This window comes from Balaenoptera ricei, chromosome 13, assembly GCF_028023285.1.
Source record: "Balaenoptera ricei isolate mBalRic1 chromosome 13, mBalRic1.hap2, whole genome shotgun sequence".
Classification (NCBI taxonomy): Eukaryota; Metazoa; Chordata; class Mammalia; order Artiodactyla; family Balaenopteridae; genus Balaenoptera; species Balaenoptera ricei.
Window position 1 is genome coordinate 20,715,708 of NC_082651.1, and position 22,108 is coordinate 20,737,815.

The 22,108-nt window shown below is 40.6% G+C and overlaps 1 protein-coding gene across 3 annotated transcripts in view; it reads right to left on the reverse strand.

Moving 5' to 3' along the window:
• CTNNA2 (catenin alpha 2) overlaps positions 1-22,108 on the reverse strand; it is a 1,194,816-nt gene that overhangs the window by 249,277 nt on the left and 923,431 nt on the right. For all 3 annotated transcript variants that reach the window (XM_059943640.1, XM_059943641.1, XM_059943642.1), the window contains one exon: positions 5,702-5,782. In XM_059943640.1, coding sequence (XP_059799623.1) covers positions 5,702-5,782 — 81 coding nt within the window. The remainder of the gene's footprint in view (positions 1-5,701; positions 5,783-22,108) is intronic.

Consider the following 22,108-nt stretch of genomic DNA (forward strand, 5'->3'; position numbering starts at 1 on the left):
TTTTTTATAATCCTATATTGGATCTTCCAGTGTCAGGATCAAGATTCTACATGGCATTCTCATTGCCTAGGACAGGAGGTGTCAGAGACAGGACCAAAAGTAGACATTCTCTTGAATGTCTCAGACATTCTCCTGAGACTCAGACATTGCTATGTATCCTTCCCCTTCCCACTTTTCCTTGACTTCTGGGGCCTGGAGAAATCAGCAGAAGAGAACAAATCCGTAGCTGAAGCTTCCACTTAATTGAGCGGTTTCCTATTCATACATGTGTTACAGACCCCTCTGCTCAGTACAGCGTGTTATTTGATTAATCAATATTGATCAAGCTACTGGACTCCTTCTGTGATCTAGACTCGCTAGTGAGAGAGACATCAAGCTTGGCCTCCTCCACAAGCTTGTGTTCATGCGTGAACCGTCGACCACATGCTGGCTCACAGGAATCAATTAAACTACTCCATGATCTGAATAGTGTCTTTGTAAGGAAAGAGCTTGCTGATAGTGATATTTTAAGAACTATTTGCAAGGATAAAATCATGTCCCTTGAACTTGGACTAATGAGTGTTTTCCAGGAGATTAAATAAATATGTGGTGGCCTGACATTCAGGACTGCTGTAACAGGAATTTCCTAAGGTAGAGATAGCTTGAATATACAACTGTGATCAGGGGGCTTGTCCAAAGATCACCTTTCAGAGTGTTTTTGAGCTCTCTTCTACCTCTGCTCTTCTCCTTCTGGCCTTTTTGATTCTGACTTTGGTGTTTCTGATGACATTTGTGTTCAGCTGTCCCAGAGTTGCTTATGTTCTGTATTTTAAACCCCAATTGCTGTATGATCATTTTCTGGTCTCTACATCTCTACAGCAGCACGGCAATCTGACCTAGGGGTAATCTGACCAGGGATTGTTAGCTCTGACATAGGTTTTCAATGTGAAGAACACAAACCTTAACATTTGGAGGAAATCGATATTTTATTTCATAATTTTTAAATTGTAGCCATATAGATAGCTTCATATCCTTATGAGGAAAGCAGCTTCAAGTCTGGAAATAAATGATTTCAAAATGTTTTCTTACAATGAATCTAAAAATAATTGGCCCCATCAGCAGATGTGAGAAAAAGAATTGAATGCTTTAAAATTCCCTTTTTTCTGTAAATGTTTTGGAAAGTCTATAATTCATGCTTTGAGAAGCCAGCTACCTAAACATAATAGCACTTTTTACAAAGAGGTTCCAGTGAACCATAACAGCTGGAGACCTGAGAGATGATATCCTACCATAAACAAGAACCCTATTTTTGACATGCACCACAGATGTTTTTTTCCGTCTGAAGGACGTACATGTCACCCATCCCCAACCCCATGGTGGTAAAGGTGCTGTTGAGAACCACAAAGTACCTCTATATATTACATGAACCCTCCTTCTTCCCCAACTGCCTCCCCAAAAGGAGATTAGTATGTGGGTGACCCAACTGTATCCACTGCTTCTATGGATTGGCAGGATGGGGAAGGGTTATGAGACAAGACCCCACAGCCGGACAGCCTGGGCTGGGACCTCCATGAATCCATACTTTGCATGGCCGTGGGTGCATTACTTGGCTTCATGTCCCCATCTGTAAAATGGACATGGTAACCATCTTTTCTATCTCACAGAGCTGGTATGAGGATTAAATGGGGTCCATTTGTAGAGAGAACTTAGGCACATTGTAAGGACTCAATATATGTCAGCTATTTTTTAGTTTACATTTTGTGGATGGTGATTTTACAAGGTCTCGCTGATGACTATCCACCTTTAGCCACAGTTCTTATGTACGGAATTGGGTCACAAAGGGGACAGCTGAGGAATGTTCAACTGTAATTATTTCTTACTAATCCTGGAAGCTTTTTCTGTAGTCCTATCTGGAGGCAGGATCTTGGTAAATCAACCTTTAATGTGCCACCCAGTGACATGTTTTGCTTGTTTGTTTGTAATCCTTTGCTATATAATCCATTCTATTAAGTATGCATCCCAATGTAAAAGCATTCTATACATGGTTTTGTTGTCTTTTGAAAATGTTTTGATTGTGCTAGCAAAATTGACACTTTTGTCAAGTTGGCACACTGAATCTCATTGCTGGAATTATTACGATGGCTATTAAGGGTGAAGGAATAAGAATTAGTCCATTGATTGGTTTGGGGAATGAGAGAGAGTTGCTAAGTTTAGCAACACACTAACATGTTATGATTACTATTTATTAGCTTCTCATAGGAAAACATCTGGGCCCTGATTTGCTTATCAACTTGGGGGAAAAAAAAGACTAATGCAGGGACCAAAATAATAATCAGGGTAAACCAGCATCACTGTAAGCTTAAGGAAAATCGAGACCATGCCTAGAATAGTTCACAGGTGGCACATAGAAGGAGGACATCGAAGAGCAGCTGGCAGACACCAACTGGGCCCTCTCTAAGGGATGGATAGACCGCGTGGGCTACTAGGTACTCAGGCAGGGACTCGGCCAAAAGCTTTTTTTCTTATAATGGGCTGATTCCAGAATCACAGCAGTGACAGTAGCTCAGACATGGGGCATACTGTGCCCACAGCTCTAAAATTAAAACATAATGCTTAAAGCTGGCAGTTATGTTCCCCTAAATCCATTTTTAATTCCAAACAAAATACTCTTAAAAGGATTCTGTTCTACCACTGCCCACTCTCATGGGTTTAATTGGCAAGATGGATCCATGCCAATCAGTTGAAATAACGCCCTTGGGTTCCTGCAAACTTTTTCACAATTTATGACTCCCCAGTTCCTTGGGACATACTGCCTAAAAAAAAGGGACTTCTACTTGGTTCAAAATTCTACTTAAACAGAAATCCTTTTTATTCAATTACTTGATTTTTTTTTCACGTGTTTACAAATTTAAGTCCACTTACATTAGGCAAGTTCAAAATAATAATCATAATTGACTTTATTTTTTAATTTGGTGACTACAACTTTGCAAGACTCCAGGGTAACCTTCTGAAGGACACTGCCCAACCTTAGGGCTATGAGGAAGAGGGAGAAAATGGAAAGGGTGGGAACTTATGAAAGTCACTAGAAATATTTTTCTTTGATTTCAGCTTTTTTCCTTATGTGATTTAATTTCTCTAAATATTGTATAAAGAAATATAGGTGTACGGGGAAGTGGAGCCAGATAGCTGAGGGTTTTCATTTTGAATCTTTTCTAACAAAGGCCTGTCTGTAATTGAAGGAACAGATAGTGTTTCTTTTTTCATTTATTTGAACCACTAGCATTCACTGGGCCACCACATAGCTGCTATCAGAAACTCAGATAAAACTTTTTTAATCCAATTAACTAGCTACCTAAATATAAACTGAAGATCCACCTGAGCCAAGCTAATCAGACTCCTTGCATGTTCCATCTGCAGAAATGCTAGGTAGCTTCTGTTTAGCTCAGAGAAGCTTTTGTACCAGTACAGGTGTACATGGAGAAACAAAAGAGATGGGAAAAAAAAGATTAAAATATTCCAACATATAGGTAGGGATGGAACTGACAGATGAGGACCATCTTAGTTCTAGAAAGGCATACTGGGGAAGAGGAGGCTGTTTGAACCAAATTCAGGGATGTGGTGTGAAATTATGCCATAACTGTTGGATCTGAATATCATAAAACAACTATCTTTTACCCTTATTCCTCTCAATCTTTGGGAAAGGTGAGCAGAAAAAAAAATCTTATACATGGAATGATTTGAGGGGATGACATATTCCTTTTACTGTCACCCTAAAAGAAGCTGCCCAAGAATCTTGTCACCAAAGCATTTAAAATTCCACGATGAATCCACCTTCAAATTTTACCACTGTCCGCAGCTAAAAGAGTCAACACTTTATTGATAATTGTAACACCAAGGTGAAATCTACTTTATCCATTCCTTCCCAATGAGAGAAAAAAATTCCTATGATAGGTCCATGAATGCCGAGAACTTGGAGTATTGGCTCCAGCATGTAAAAGAATGGTCTCTACTAAGACCTAGAGGGGGAGGAAAGACTCGTTTCATGGATTTTGCCTTGTTGACAATCTAGCCAAAGGCAAACCTCGGAGGAGATGCCTGATGCCCTCCCACTGCTTTTAAAACCAGCAGTTATCTGGCATTAGGATCTCTGGCAGAGGAAATAAATGGACTCATTCAAAGATAGCTTACAGACCCAGTTTGGCTTCTTACTTTTACAAATAGGAGGAGACCAAGAGATGAAGGATCCACAGTCGAACAGCCAGTTTAGTGGCAGAGCTGGAAGTAAAACCCTGAACTCCAGACACCTGATTCACTGTTTTCCACCAACCCCAATCCCAATTCCTACTAGCAGTATCATTTCATTTCAGATGGGGGCTTTGTATGGAAAGATTGTCTAAGAGGGCAAGGAGAAGCAGACCTGGCCGTAGAGCTCTTTGGGAATTACCTAATAATGCCTAAGAAGGCAATGTTTTATTCCCCCTTTTTTCAAGGTAAAATAAAAAGAAAATGCTTTCCCCAAAAGGGCTTGTTAGCTGGGCAAACTAGAGTCTTCATATCCCAGAACTAACTGTGGTATCTTCTAGAGGACATTAGCTCAAGTGTGTCTGTACCTTCTGGTGACATCCTGAAGAGAGCTCAGAAGCTCCCCAGCAGTGATTTGAAGTGGTGTTTTCCTCTCATTCAAACCATTCTTAAGATGCTCCTTGGCTATTCTTGCCCAGGCACCTTGCTAATCTTGTCTGTACTTGACGAACTGCAGGACTGAGTGTTAGATGATGCATCCCTGCCAGTCCAGCTTTTCCAGATGGAGAAAGTAAAGCAGGTGTTACCCCAGGGCTGTGGTTGGTTCCAGATGACCAACACAATCAACACTTAATGAGATGGATATATGCAAAAGCTACCAGCAGGAGACAGGATGACTCTCAGGCAGAAATCATGAAGGAATTCTTTGGGAACTTAATGGATGGTATTGCCTCTTCTAGAGAAGAGACAGAATTCAGTGGAGCTCACCACGGCAACATATAAAATAAGACTTACTGTCTTATAGACAACATGTACTAGTGTTCATATGGCAATTTCAAGATGAAAAGGGGCCCTGACTAGAGATTTCTCACCCCTCCCCTAACATGGACCCTTCAGACAAATGATGCCGTTAGCCATTTAAATCATCCAACTGCCTTTCCTTGCTTTGGTTCCCTGCTTCCCAAACAACCATCTGATAAGCAAATTTTCCCCTAGATTTATATCCCTGAGGAAATACACTGGGTCAGAGACCTTAATTAGCCCATCAGATTAAGAGTTGTGTTTCTCATTAACCATTGGCATTCTTGTTTATTCACTGATTGCCTTGGGAGTTTAAGTTAAGACCCAGCAGAAATCAGAGGCTGGTTCTTTACACACCTGGGTCTGAAAAACTGAAAGCCAGATGAAGAAGGCAGAGAATGCATCACCTCTTCACCTGGGAAGATTGTCTGGCCAGTGAGAGGGCTCTCCCCCGCCTTCCCTCACCTCAGGGATTATTTTCATCACCACACCCTTTGCACCTGTCACATCTCTCTCTGTTCAGCAGACTCTAAGTTGTTGATGAAAAGTTTCTGTGTATATGTAGATGCTATAAAGAATAGCGAGCTGAACATCAGCTCTAACACAGCACCCTGAAAAAGGACATTCTCAGAAACCACCACTAAGTACCATGAACCTAAAATAAAAACAAAAACAGTACCTGTCTCCTTAGATCCCTTGTTTTCTTGGTCATCTTATCAATTGCAATGTTTAGAGGATCTCCTTTTTCTTTTCTTCCAGTCTATTAAGAAAAGAGAAATAATTTCTGATTTATAAAAATTCAATGTTAGTGACATTAAAGGTTAAAAAAATTCAGAAACACACTTGAGTTGTAGAGTTCAAGCCATTTTTTAAAAATGATTCTCTTCAATACGCAGCTAATACAACTTGGTCTCTAAAGTTGATTTTCTCTGGAGTAAAAATTGATGAAATCAATACATTCTCAAGATGGTTACACGTATGTCCATATTCAACTCCATGCAAATCTATGTTTTCTTCCCTTCTCCAGACATTCAGCGATTAAGTAAACACAAGGATGTTTTGTTATTGTCTTCAAATACAAATGTTTTGTGTTTTTCTATTATGTAAGCACACTTCTGAACATAAGATGACTGAGATAAAAACTAAATTAGAAAAGAAACTTAAGGTAAATGATCAGAATTCAGAATTTTATACCAATATATCACAGGCTTTTTTGTAACTTCTGTATCAAAATCAAAAGGGATGCTTTACTAGAAAACATAGTATTTTAATCTTTGTTCTGCCATGCAGTGGAATGCCAAACATGATAATAAGGAACCCACAGCTTGAGGTCACGAGGAAAATTTCCCTTATGACTGTAACAAGCAGAGGCAAAGGCAAAAGATAATAATAATAGTCTTGATAAATTATTCAGTGGAAGTTTGGAAGTTTGACTAGTTTCTGTTTTCCCTTTTGTTTTTCTATTTTTTTCATTGCTGTAGTAACACAATTAAAACCAAACCAAACAGAACCTCCATTATCTTTTTAAAACCACAACAGCAACAAGATTCCCATGGATAAAAAGCTCTACATAACTTTATGGATGGCATTATCTTCCTCTGAAGAGAGAATTGTTCTCAGAATCTTTGTCAAATCTATTAAATTATCTAAATTTTAGTCAAACACCCTACAGATCTATTTATTTATGGTCCTAGTGGCAGGCCAATTCTTTTTCCATACTCAGTTTCTGTAAAACCAAGTAGGTCTCTGCAGTAATTTGTGTATATGATGAAATGAGATCCCAGGTCATAAATTGTGCCTCATGAGATAATGTGTTTCAAGGATCCATAGAAATTAACATCGGACAGATTTCTAAATGTTCTCTTCCAATGGCAAAATCCTGGATGCATAAGGCTGATACACACACATCCGATTTACATATAACTAGATTTAAAGCAGTCACTCTTTTCTACAACTTGCTTAATTAATCATTTTTTCTTGAATGAATGGTTGTTGTGTAATCCTATAGGATTTTTCATAGGTTTTGGCTTTTTCAAAAAGCCAAAACCAAGGCATATGTGAGTATTTATCATTTAAAACCTACAAATCCCCATCACCATTTTTCCACTCCCTAAACTCAAATGCTGACCCTCTCAGGTGTACACTCTGAAGTTTTGTAGGTAGAAAGAGCTTAAAATAAAGTGACCAATATTTACAACTTTGAAATATCAGCATACAATTAGCTAAAAGGAAACAAAAGTATATGGAGAAGAACGATGTGCTGCTTAATCTTCCGAGGACAGCTGTCACATAGTGAGTGTGACTTCAGCACCCTGGTTCTCCATAGTCAGGTGTGACACCAGCTTAGCAGACAGAGCTGTTTCTTTTCTCTTTGGTTTCCTCCTTGCAAATAGGACATCTGCCTTCAAACTATGGACATTTTTACGGGGGTCTGGACCACAATCATTCTGGAACCACAGATCTCTCAAGCCCTTTCCATGTAGGAGAGTAATTAAAAACTTACTTTGAAAAAGGAACAATTGTGAGTTTGTTTTAAAATGTGACTATGAGAGAAGCAGACTGGATCACTGAACTTTCCAATGTAAAAAAAGTCAAGACAGTGTGAATACACAAAATAATTACTGAATAAATACTGTGTCAGACAGGGCTCATTGCATCCTGCCAGTAACATATCATTATCTCCATTTACAAAGGAGACCATGAGGATGACAGAAGACCTGGGACCAGGGTGAGAGGAGTGAGGCATTTGCCTCAGGTATAAAATGTAAGGGGTCATCAAAGAACTAAGGAATCAAGATAAACAATAGTTTAATGCAATAGTTTAAAAACTCAAAATTAATGCCCAAAAATCCATGCTGAACAAGTATCAAAACTTTAAATAAAGCCAAGTCTGACAGGGCCAGGATTAGGGTAAGGCCAGTAAGGTGTGTCACGCAAGTACAGGTCAGATAACATTTTTAAATTTTAAACTTTAAAAAATTAGGGGATATATTTATACTAAAAAAAAGTCATTGTTTACCTAAATTTCAAATTTAACTGGGTGTCCTATAATTTTATGTGCTAAATCCAGCAACCCTACCCCCAGGGGTAATGGGGATGCTCAGAATTGTAAGTAGGGTGGTTACAGACACACATTCTGTGAATAGCTGGGCAACATGGGATTCTGTATCCCATCTGGCATCAATAACCTGCAACTGTATAGCACATGTCCCAGACATGTGAGGCATCATGTTGGTCACCGGGGGGGTGGTGGTAGGGGCGTGCAGGGGATGCACAAAAAGCGAGAGTCACATTCTCACACTTGAGGAGCTCCTAATCCAGTGAGGGACCCCAGCGTGAGACCAACAAGACTAACAACTCCACAGAGAGACTAACTCCCTACAGGGCTAAATAAGATGCTCCAAAGAGGAAGGAGATGCTGCACTTGGGAAGTCAGTAATCTCACAGAGGGATGGGAAGATTTAGCTAGACCTTAAGTCCTGGGCAAAATCCGAATAGGAAAGAGGGAGGGCCAAAGTAGCATCAAGAGAAGAAAGAGCAAGGCAGGAATTGGGAGGACAGTGAGTGGAATGGGCCAGCCTTTTCTCCACAATGTGAAGGGATTGGTTTGACTAGCTGTAGAGACAGGTTATTTTTATAGGAGCTTCTTTACAGTATGATTACAGCCAACTAAAGTTTGATCTGCAAGCTCAGAGCATCTCCGGTGACATTAGCATGCCAGGTCCCTGTGTTGTTGGGATTCTCTTTGTATAATATTTGTGATCTGGTGTCTTGAGCTTTCAAATCTTTGGCTGAAAGCAATTCAAAAAACTGCAGTTGACTTGGGTGCCATCTTTGTTTTCATGGTTTAGAGAGGTGGGGGAATGGTAAGGCCGGGACTAGAACTTAGGAAACTGGGGTCACCAGCTGAAATCATCCATTCACTGGCCCTTTGTTAGCACTAATTTTTTTAAAATAAGGTAGGGGCACAGGAACAAGGCTAGTAACCCCTCAATGCTCAGACTTACGTAGTAAATGGGGACTAGCAGCCCATGACCCCATATTTTCCTGTGCTCTGGTATGACCCCAGGTAGAAATGCTTTTAAATTATCAACCTAAATTGGACAGGAAGCTAATCATTGAGAGAGACCAAACAAAGAAAGACTCCTGCCTCCTAGCGTCAGCCCTTCGTTATTAGGTTCTGTGATCTTGGACTAACGATTTGCTCATTTTTTATGTCTGAGTTTTCTCATAAGCACGCTGGATAGCACAATATATGCCCTATCTTCTTCACCAGGTTAGCAGGACAATCAATCAAGGTGTCAATGTGCTGGAAACAATAAAAGGTGTTAACAGTATTCAGGGTAATTAGGAAAGTATTTCTACTGTGGAAAAAAATGAAAGCACTGCTTTGGAAACTACACAGAAACTATTTTTAGATCACCTGGACTTTGACTTTCTCCACTCAGGCAGATAATATATGAAAACCTTGCCAAAGACTAGAATTCCTAAATGAAGAGTTATTTCTGTTTAAGGAAGGAATATTTTGGGTGGTTCATTTTAAACGACTTGTCTGGGATATTCTAAGAGGTGAAATAAGGGTCAGAAACTCCAGATGAATGTCTTTTACATAGTAGGTTGTTGGATATATTTGTTTAATAACTAAAGATTTGATCATCATGAGCAAATTCTAGTTCCCAGGGAATCAACCAGAAGCCTAACCTAAACTCTCCCTCCCTGACCCTCCAGGCTCTATAAACTAAAAATTGTTTAACAAACTGAAGTGAAGAGAGACCTCCGTCTTCATTTTGACACCATCACCTAGTAAACAAAAGTGTGTGGTCTTCAGCCAGTCATCCCTCTATTACCTGCCCTTGCTGAACAGAAGGAAATGAAAAGCAGTTATAAGCACTCTCTGCCAATAACTACCTAAGTGATTTGGCAACTTCTCTACAGTCCAGACTTATCATCTGTCCAATGGAGGGGCCAGAGATGAGTGACAGACCCCAGGAAATGGGGGAGCCCGAACATGTAACCACGCTTCCCTTGTAGGGAGGCTCTCACGGCACTGCAGAATGGGCTAGAATTGGCTGTCAGTCAGTCGGGGTATTCTTATCTCTAAAATGTGGATAAATGTTTGCTTTGGGGATTATTGTGAACATAACAGAGATAGGATCTGGAGCATGTAGCACAGTACCTGACCCAGCAGAGGTAACTCAATCAATTTCTTCTCCTTCCTCACCCCCTCATTCCTCTCAAAGATGAAAAGAGCAAAACCCAGAAAGATAAGATCACTGATCACATGGCTCACTAGTGTCTGACCAGGATCTCTGGACTTCCAGCCCAGGGCCATTTCCATTCCATGTCTAAACCGTCTCCCATCTCTAAAATTCTAGGATTCTGTGATTTTATAGAGTTTCATGTGTTTCTTTTCAAAGGCTATCAACAAAAATCTCGGTTTGAGGTGTATCTGCCCTATCACATGTTGTCTGCAGACCCTGTGTGCCTTTCTCAGACTGCTCCCTACTTGACTTCTTTATCTTTACCTGCAGAGAACGAATCTGCAATAGAGATAGCCATTTAATAAATATCATTATTTTAAAAAAAAAGAAGACAGGCACGAGCAATCTCTCACACTGCTTCAGGCAGCTTTCCTAGTTGCCATCTGTTGTGCTAGGGAGGTGCGTGTTTATTAAACTTTATTTGTTTTAGTCGTTGGGCTCTATTTTACAAAACACATTTGGGGTAGATCTGCAGCTTGAATTGATGAGAGGGAAGGGAATGAATTTCCTGATTTGGCTTTTTATAGGGGGTCCTTTATTCTCCCAGCCTCTGGCTCTAAATTCAAGTCCAGTTTGCCAAAGTATTAGATGCTGTCAAGAAGACTTTCATATTTTCAGTTTAATCCTACACAAAAGTGATTGAGGCCATTAATTGAAATTTTGATTTTTCACAATCATTCTCCAGGAAAAAGACAATATTTTAGTTCATTTTTTAAATAAAACTATCCTTTGTCCTTTTGTGAAATAAAAGCCCTTCTACTTATTAGAAGAGGGTCTTCATTTTTCTTCTTTCTCTCTCTCCCTTTTATTAAATATCCATCATCCCTTCTGAAACACTGAAGAGGTATGCAGTATATTTAAATTGTATGCTGAATATTTCACAACTCCCTAATTTATAAAACAAAAAAGTAAGGAATAGTAATTTTTAAATTTCTGAAATTGACTGTATATTTGTTTAAAGGCTGTTCCCCATCCCAGACCCTCATTCCACCTTAAACACATAATTCAGTACAAGGAGTCACTCATGGAGGCCCTGAGGATATAAATCTACTATCTCAGTGCTTCCATCAGATCTGTGGTTTCATGTTAGTTTCAGGGCACAGTATTAATATGTGGGAAATGGCTGTAAGAAAGCAAATGTCTATCACTTTTTCCTTTCCCTCAACAGTACCTGCAAACTTGATTGAATGTATGAGAAATATTCAAAATACTGTATAGTGATGACTCTACTATGCTGAATGCATGGGAAGCTAATCAAATGCCCAGTCTTTAAATTGTTGTCATTTGAAAGAGATGGAAGTCAAAATCATCAGAACGGCAGAAGGCAATAATGTGCCATGCACTCCATCTCCCACACATTTTCCTGTCATTTAAACCTATGATTTAGACAACAGGAGGGAGGAGAAAAAATTATCTATTGATCTAGCAGTCACCCTATCATATTTGGAGGGTTGACCATCTATCCTCAAACCCTGTATGTAGAAATCATATTCTTATTACAAATAGCACCAAAAATTTGAACGTTTCATAATACCTTTATATTCGGTGTCAATCACAGTCTGAGAATGTGAACCTTTCTAAATATTTCTTTTTCACTAGCTATGGGCATTTCTCTTAGAAAAGAAATGGGCAATATCTCTTTAGAATGGATAAAAGTTTAGCATCAGCCACAAATCAAACCCACGATCAGGATACTTTGACCATGTAAAAACCCAGCTTTCCTGGACTCTGGGATAGGGGTGGGAGGATAAAAGTAGAAAGGGAAAAACTGATGAAAATGTGTCAAGGCAAAAATGTGTCTGACATTTCTCTGCCAGGCCTCATCAATGCTCAAGGAAAGAATCATCAATATAGAAGGTTAAAACAGCAGGATGGTATTATTTGTGAAACTCCCAGACCATACCTACTAGCATAGCAATGTTAGTACACACATCAGGTGGTGCACAGAGAAGGCCTGACTCAGAGAGTTCAGGGCACATCACTATTTGTTTTCATTCTCCTAGCAATCTCTTCATGTTCTTTTGGTAAACCCTCTAATTTTTCCTTCTGACTCTCAACCAAGGAGTTCTGGCCCAGGGATAAACTCAGGATAACATCCAAACCAGTGAGATTCAGCTATAAGGTGGTAGGTAAAATTATTAAAAAGGAGGCATATTTTTCTGCACTGGGATTGATAAACTGGCAGCAGATACACCTTGAGCTCGTTAGGAAGTCTTTCAAAATAGATGCCATAAAAAGAAAGCATAGCTGGGAGGTGGGCGGAGGGGAGGGAAGGAGAGAGAGAGAGGGAGAGAGAGAGAGATGAGAGATTAATTTGGGGCTGAAAAGAGATGAGATGCTAGGGAAAGGAAATAGAAGGAAGGGGGAAGGAAGGGAAGAGAAGGGGAAGGGAAGTCAGCTTTTGGAGTCAAAACAAATTGGTTCATAGTTTCCATTATATACTAAACTTGTAAAAATAAAGCTCCATGAGGGTACAGTCTGTGCTTTACCTATCATTATATCTGGCAGCCTGGAGCTTTGCCTGGCACATAACAGTCACTTAACAAATTGTATTATATCAGTGAATGAAACACATGGGTTCCTGAATCCAGCTGTACCTAAAGCCATTAGTATCTATCAATGGATTTCCTAGTGTCACAAGTTAACCAATTCTCCCACGTTTGTTGATGTTGGATTTCTGTCACTTACAACCAAAAATGTCTGACTAAATCAGAGACCTTAAACTACCAGACCAAACTAATTTGAAGGCAGCATGGAAAGACAGGGAAACCCCAGCAAGTCCCCCATGGACACAGCTCAGAAAACCAAGGGAGCTCAGGCCTTGCTTTCACCTACAGAGTTTTTCTCTGCACTAATCACTGCCCAAGTTCTAAATCCTAATATAATATTTCTCCCCTAAATCTGATCAGTCACTAAACTTGAGAATTTGTCCTTCAAAAAGTTTCTAGGATTCCTGCTGTTCCTCAAATCCCTCCACTCATGACACCCAGCCACCCCAGTGTACATCTCCAACACCACACCAGCCTCCCTCAGCATCCTCATTATGGCCTGTTGAGATGAAGCTTTCACTTCCTTGGCTCAATATTCCTCTCAGTTCCCATTTAGTTCTTACTGCATGCCTATTTCCTAGTAAACTTTTGAGCCTATATTTTAAGACTTCTTAATTTGAGCTCCTTCTTGTAATTGCCCACATCTCTAGTTAATTTGTTCCTTCTCAACAACTCACACACTTTCTGCCTCATGTTGGTGCCTGGTTGAAAGGCGTCATTCTCCCTTCAACCATTTGCCTAAGCAGGATGTACCCATTCTTCAAGCAACAGCTTAAAATCCTCCTCCAGGGAGTGTTTCTAGACTGACCTGGCCCCTGAAGACCTTCCTCTCCTCTGACCATATCCTTCTATTATGTACTGTGCCAAATAATGTAGATGTTAACAACAGACCATCCTGCATTGTTTATCAAGTTTTCATGTTCCTGCAGAGTAGAACCCAAGCTTTTTGTGGATAGTGAATTTTATTTTCTCCTGGAGGACTCAGCATAAAACTCCTAAGAAGTGCTCCGGAAGTGCTTCTATCCACTTGTTTGTGGAAAGAAGGATGGACGGTCCAAGTAGGCCCCTGGGGATAGGAGGTAGGTATGAAAGGGATGAATTATTTGGAAAATGTGGGGTCCTAAAAATAAATTTCACTCACTTCACAATTTGCTGATCAAAGCCATAGGAAGTGGTTGGCACCTGTGTAATGTTACAATTCTTGTTCCTTGATTTATTTTATCAACACAGGTGTAGCCCTCAGTGATTATCTGTCAGGCAACACTGCCTAGAAGACAGTTTTCATCAGAGCTCCCCTTCCCCCAGCTGTCAAGCTTGGGTGACTGCTGAGAGCCATGGTTAATTAACCACACATGCCTTTGAAGCCAGTGAGAGACCATGAACTGAGCAAACTGCTAAAAAATGCCATTTTATCTTTACAGTTGAGATGAAAGTAGCCAAGACGAAGTGCAAATTTCCATTGATCTTATACACACACACAAACATGTATATACCCACACTGATTAAATGATTTAAATTTCAATGAAATTTAAACTTCCCCTTCATTTTCAAGTGCGTATTCCCCAAACCACTCAGTTACAATTAAAACTATCAATACCTAAAGGATCCCAGGAGTCTGGCATTTTCCACCATCTCAAAAAGAGGCCAATAACTGGGTCCACATTGCTGAGAGTTCACAGAAATCAGAAAACACTCAGACAGGGGATTACCTTGGTTTATGGAAAGTCTATCTTGGTGGGGAACCCAAGCTTTGGCCTTCCTGGGCTTCATCTGCCCATGGATCAGGAACCAGTTCATACTTTAATTCCTTCATCATACCTTCCTGCCCTCCCAGCTTACAGCGGCCCATTCTCCCCCGAGTGCCTACAGCCACCTATATCATTTATTTCATTGCCAGTTTCCACGCAGGCAACAACTGTGTATTGTGCAAATCTCTTGCATTGTTAATTGAATTTCAGATGTCACACTCTAAAGCTAAAATACAAATATATAAGATGCATCATTACAATCCTTTATTGTTTGGAAACTTGTCATGACTATATGTCCCTTCTTCCCAATTAGAAGTACAGGAGTTTAAGGACAGTGTATTTGTCAGCTTGGGCTGACACAACAAAATACCACAGACTGGGTGGCTTAAACAAGATAAATTTATTTTCTCGCTATTCAGGAGGAAATATTATGAAAAGCCAAGATCAAGGTCCGGCAGGTTTGGTTTCTGATGAGAGATCTCTTCCTCGCTAACAGACATAACCAAGCTCTCTAGTGTCCCTCTTAAAAGGGCACTAATCCTATCATGAGGGTCCCACTCTAATAATTTATCTAAACCTTATTATCTCCAAGAGGCCCCATCTCCAAATATGATCACATTAGGGGTAGGGCTTCACTATATGAATTTTGGAGGGACACAATTCAGTGCATAGCAGACAATAAGATGTCAGCCAATCACACTTCCTTGAAACTGAAGTTTCTTGCACAGTCCTTACACAGACTAGACACCAAGCAAATTAGAAATATGTATCAGTAGGTACATATGAATATGTATTGAATAATAATAAATGCAATAATTAGTATTCTGGCTGTTTGACACAATGACATGATATGGATCCTTGGGGGCAAGGCTACTTGTGTGCAGAGGTGGAAATGGAGTAGCTGTATCTTCACCACAGGTAGAGTAATAGTGTTGCCTACCCTTTTGTATGCTCATTCTCTTCCTTGCCTGTTCCAAATCTCATGTGAGCAAAAAGAAGACAGAAATCAAAGCCTTTGATTGTATGCATAGGATTAAGATGCACACACTTGGGAAAAGAAACATACAAATTGTACATGGTTTTGTCAAATTTTTCTTTCAAAATAGTGGGAGATGGGAGTAGGTAAGCTTGAGGACACTAGATACCAAAAAAAATGGGTTTGGTGAAATGACACTTCTAAGGGACAAACAGGCTATCCCAGAGAGCATCTGGGAGGCTTCTTTTTGCCAACCTTACAGCAGAACAAAATGAAGAAATTTCCTTGGTGACATTGGGAAGAGGAAATACACAGATTGGGAGTGCCAGGCACTTCCTGCATGCCCAGGGGACCCCCAAAGAGATTTCCTTGCACTCTTCAGAACCAAGGCTTTTTTCCTCCCCAAATCAAATCTGACCTTTCTTGGTCCTTGCAAAGCCTGTGAGGACCACCTCTCCCCTTCCTCTCAGCATCACCACCCCCCATTCTATATCATGGCCCCTTCTTCTTCCTCTCACACTCCCCTCCAAAAGGTCAGCACTGTCTGGAAAGCCACCATACAGGTCTTGGCCACTTTACATCTTATCACTATGAGGGAACTAAGAGAGAATAATATTTTGTTTTTAATTATCTGGACAGTCAAAATAACTGAAGAAATATTTTAACTACTTAGACTCTAGCAAGCCCCAATCAAGAGCTGCTAACCTCATTGTTAGCCCTTTTGTTTATCAAGACTTGGGCTCTTTCTCAACTTCCCAAACCCACCCCCAAGCCAGACTGCAAGGCCAGGTGGCTCCCCACCCCCAGCACCAATATCCCAAGACCACCGCTAAGTGACCAGGGTCCAAGCACAGGGCACTCCTCATGCTTAGGTGAGTCAGGGACCTCTCTGAGACCCTTCTCACTAAGAGTGCTTGGAATCTGACCCATGATGGAACCATCTCATGGGCCCTTTGCTCACACTTGGAACCGACGAAAACTTTATGAGGCAAACAGCATTTTTTGCAGCATGACAATTAAAAACTAAACTAAATAGAGAGCAGGCCGAAACCCTGGAACACATGTCTCACATCGTCCCAAATATTCCTCACTATGTGGCTCCCATAAACACCATCTGCTGTGTTAATTTGTAAAGAATTACAAGGTTCTTAAAATTACACTTTGCTCTCTGTAGCGTACACTGTGTCTATTAAGGGGGAGAGTTGAGAATGTGCATCACGACCAGCCAGACACTGAGATCTTTTTCCTTCCTATGCTGGGATCCTACTGAAAGTTCGCTAAGTCTGCAGGGAATTTTAAGAAGTGTATCGTATTCTCTCTAGACCAGCTGCAGGAAAAAAATTCCAAACAAAATATACACACAGCAAAATCTTTGCCTGGATTATAATCCTAGCATCTTATACATTTTTAAGTTGTGTGCACATGCCCCACTTCACTGAATCCTCATGACAATGCAAAGTCCTTGACTATAAGTTAAAGAGGGTAAATAGCCCAAACTGAGAGAATTTCTTGGGTGAGACTTAATCCTCCATCATGAACTTCTGACCTCTAGGGCCCCTCAAAGCCCTTGGGTGTTAGCTGTTTCTCGATTGCTCATCCCTGTCTACTCACAGAGCCAGAAGAGCAGCATCTTGTGCCCAAGCACATCTCTCTGACAGTGCAGGGCTATGGTGACTGGCCACCAATGTAAGCTTTTAGGTGAATCAAGTCCCCAGGGTGTTGCTGGTTAAGTGATGGTGAGTGGTGGCCAGGAATGAGAAGGTAGATAGGAGAGTCTTAGGCTCAATAACCCGAGGCTGGAAACTGTCGATGTGAGATAATTGTTACAAATGAAGATCCCTGGGTTCTTCTACCAAGAGATTCCATTCCGTTGCTCTGGAGTAGGTTGGAAATCTGTATGTTTAATAAACTTTTAAAAAATTACAAACAAGTTCTGGAAATACACGGATCATTTCAGTGGGTCCCAACCTGATGAATCATTTATTAAACAAAATCTTTCCAATTAATACCCAGGAACCTGCATTTCAGATTGCCATGAAATTCTGTTGCTCAGCCTGATTTGGGACCAATGAGTTTTACAATGATTTACTACTAGTAAGCCTGAAGTAGGACCAACGATCCACAATTAAGGCAAATCTGCTTAATTCCGAATGAATCAGTCACTGTATCTCCAAAATAAATTTCGTAACCAATCCACTTAATTCGAAAAGGAAAGCCATACTGCAGAGTAGACACACCCTGCAACATCATTTCAGAAAAAGTCCCTGAAAGAAAGCTGAACCAGCTCCCCCAAATTTCTTGCCTGCCATGGTCACATCTACATGTAGACGTTAAAATAAGGCTGCTAGATACAATGGACACAGAAATAAAGGAGGCTGCTGATCTTTCTAAAGCATAGAGAGCTTTACAAATTTGCAAGATCACATATACTCAAAAACAGGATCCTGATCTGGCAGTATTTCAGAGTTTCTGCTGGTAAACCCAAGTCCACACTCTGATGATTTCTCAACATTTTCTGAAGATTTACTCCCAAATTCTTCTCCCCATGGTCCCAATCTCTCTGCTCCCTTGTAAGTACCTCCTAGTTCTAAGAGAAGCGTTTCTCTCAGCACCCTATATTAATCTCCCATATGCTAACTCTGCCTTTTTTCCCCATCCCGAAGCAATCTCTACAGCCCAGATCAAGCTCTCCCTGACCCCACAGCCAACACAGAATTATGTCTTCTCTGAACCACAGTAGCAATTGGTAGAGTCTTTTCTGATATTAGGCCATAGCATCCCCCTCAGACAAATCCCTGAACAGCCTTTGGGCAAGCTGGCTCTGAGTGGTCTCACCCTGCATCTCTCACAGAGATTTGGCTATAGCTGCCCCCTGACTTCCAAGCTCTCATGAAAAAAAGGCAGGAGTAAGGCTAAATGTGGTTGCTTGAATTTTCTCTGTTCACTCTCAGCTGAACTGCAGTTGAACCACAGTTGCTTCCAATTATATCATCAATCCTATGAAAAAGCGGGATTTGGGGCACTAATTGTAACGGAAAAAAACTACTGAAACAGGTTGGCAGCAACACCCAAATTGTTTGGTGATGCATCTGTCAGTTATGTATATAACACAGTAGCGTAAAATAAAAATGTTGTGCCAACTCCAAGGGTCATCTTAGTCTCCTGAGTGCTGTGACTCTAAGACTTGGGGCAAGTGGAGATGGATGCTTTGATAAAGAAATCAGTGTTACCTCATTCTTAGGTAAAATGACAATGCAAATGAAACTGCCAGTCCACAACCACCAAGCACCCTTCCTTCTTGCCTTCTCCCAAGCCTTCCCTTCCTTCAAACAATTTTTGAAGCCGACACAAACAGTATTATGTTACATCTTGGCTCTGCTACCTAATAGCTGTGTAACCCTTGGCAATTAAACTCATTAAATCTCAGTCCTCAACTGCAGAATAGCGAAAAGAATGCCTAGCTGTAGATTGGGGTGAGATAATGTGTGCAAACTGTCTGTCTACAAGTCTAACATGAAAATCAGCAGGTTCCTGACCCTGACTTTTTGTCGTCTCTTGATAGTAAACCTCTTCAGGAGAGGCACAGTGCCCAGCATCTGAACCATGAATGGATGAATGATGGATGGATTGACTGTCTAGGGAGAAAACATTATTTTATAGATTGGATCTGGGTTTACACAGACTAGCCATTTGAAAATCTTTTGACATCTGAGTGGTATTTAACACTCATAAAATTTTCACCGTTTTAAAGTCTATTTATAACGCAATTCAAATATAAGACCATGAAAAAGGAGAACCAGACATGGATCCTGAAACTTTACTAATAAAGTAGTGAGAAATTCAAACCCGACAGCTGCGGTTTCCTATGCTAGTGAGAGATGGGGAACAAATGTTGGAGACTGATTCCTTCCTTCAGTCCCATGCATGGGTAATGAAATCAGGAGTGAACACACCTTACTAATGAGTTTAATCAAACTGAGCACCTAGAACTAACTGCCAGGAGAGGGAGATCCCCCAAGTAGCACAAATGGATTCTATTTCAGTCCCCCTTATTTGGCAGGTCAAGGAAGGCATGGCCTGGCTGAAATCAGGAAGCCAGATGCAGCAGACCTGTCATGTCTGCCCCATACTGATGGGGAGTCAGAGAGCGAAGCTGCTAATTACTTATACACACCTAGGTAAGTGTGGCCTCCAGAGATGGATCTGAGCAGCCAAAACACACCTCTTTTCTAAGTATGCCTTCTACTGTGATGCAAAGTCTAGAGAACTATCATTAGAGTTTTATTTTAATTCATTGATAATGACTCTAGAAGTTCCCTGGTAAAATACTAATAAAATTGAGAAAGGACTTAAGTATATAATCTGCTCACTGGTTGTTCATCTGTTTCTCCCGTTAGACACTTCATGGGATCAGTACACTTCATGGGATTAGTAACTTCATCCTTCTGGTTTACCTGTATGTGTATTTCACTAAATCCAGTAACAGGCATGTAGATTCTCAATGAAGCAGTGACATAAAACGGTTGTCATTTTGGAAAATAGAAAGTTGATCTCTAAACAGGACAAAAGGTAGCCTAGAAACCTTTATGGTGGGTTTAGAAAAGGAAGCTTAGAGAGTTGAAAGCAAACTCTGGTCCCATTAGGAAATCCATGGATCAGGGATTTTAGGATTAGAAATTAGATATATCCATGACACAAAACAAAAAATTGAGGGGAAAAAGATCAAATGATATGGAGAAGGCAAAAAGAAAAAAGAAAAAAAAACAAGATATGTGTGGAGTTTAAGGCAAAGGATGGCTGAGACCTTACCCTGGAGCTTGGCGACTCTAGCATTGTGTTGGATCCAAAGCAGGAACCATCAAGGGAACAGAACAACAGGCCAGGGATCCAGTTACTATCATTTAGGTGGACGGTACCAATAGGTAGTCAAAAAAGAAGTCAGAAACCAAGAACCAGAAGGGAGGTTCAAGTCTGGAGTGAAATCAGCAGTAAGTCTGTCTTAAGGGTGAATCACTGGGTTATGGGTTCAAGTCCTTTTATTCCCTGTGCAGAAGCCAGAATGGCGCTAAGTTCAAAGTTGTCTGGGTAATCTGTCCCTCTCTCCCACCCACATGTAAACAAGCATGAAGCCAGGCTTACTACCACTCAGCTGTGTACCCAGGTGTCCCCTCTCCTCCTCCCTATTCAGAGAGCTCCCAGGAACACTTGCCTCCTGGAAGGGCTTTCCCACCAGAACCCTTTCTCCAGGGCTATCCAAACCTTCTCTTTGCCTTCTTTCCCCTGTGATTAATCAAGACCTGCTAAGTGGAAAACAAAGAAATAAAGAGAAGAACTAACAAATCAATCAACATTAAATACAATCTAATTATCCCAGCTTAGGCTTCTTAAACTCAGTTCTCCAGCAGCAGAACCATCAAGCACTGGACCAGGCTTCCATCTGTGGTGGCCTGAGCCAGGGTAGACTTTGTAAGCTGCATATCACAGCAGCCAGGCTGACCTTTGTCTCTATGTGCCCTGGGGTCAGCCACCACATCCTACTTCAAACAGTAGACTATTCTGTCAAAAAGCAAGTATTTCCTGAGCACCTATTTGATATTGATCCCTGTAGAGGTGTGATATAAGCCAAATTATGTCCCCCTCCCTGCAAATAGAAATTCATAGGTTGAGGTGCTAACCCCATAGTGCCTCAGAATGTGACAGTATTTGGAGACAGAATCTTGAAAGAGATAATTAAGGTTAAATGAAGTCATTAGGGTGGGTCCTAATCCCGTATGACTAGTGTCTCTAAAGAAGAAGAAATTAGATATAGAAAAACACAGGAAAGATCATGAGAGAAGAAGCCTGTTTATTTACAAGCCTGAGAGAAAGGCCTCAGAACAAACCCACCCTGCAGACACCTTGATCTCAGATTTCTAGTCTCCAGAACTGTGAGAAAATAAGTTTCCATTGTTAAAACCCCAGTCTGTGGTACCTTGTTATGGCAGCCTTAGAAAACTAATGCAAGGTGCAGCAGGAAATACCAAAGTAATGAATTGTTGAGTTTTTGACTTCCTGTTAAATACATTACTGACTCAGGCTAACAAAAAGTCCAAGAGAACTGAGGTGAGGGCAGGAAGGGAAGATGTGACTGTCTCCAGAAATCTTAATTGATTTCTCAGAAAGCTCTTCAGTTTTTCACAGCACACGGCATATATCAATCAGTTCGTCTGATTCTCATCCAACAATTAGAAAATGAGTATCCTAAGTCTCAGAGCAGAATTCTTGCTCTGAATGCCAGAATGGCTTCCGGTGTTTGTTTTTTTTTCTTTCCTAGCTCCTCAAAGAGTCCCACAACTCTTATTAAAAACTGGAAGCTATCAGATAGATAGATAGATGGATAGATAGATGGATAGATAGATAGATAGATAGATAGATATAGATAAACCACTTAAAGCAATCTTCTTGATACATCCTCACACATTTCCATTTCACAAAACAGCCAAAGACAGTTTAGTCTCATATTCTCTCACAATTTAATTCAGATAAAAACGTAACATTTTGTCCTCTAAATGA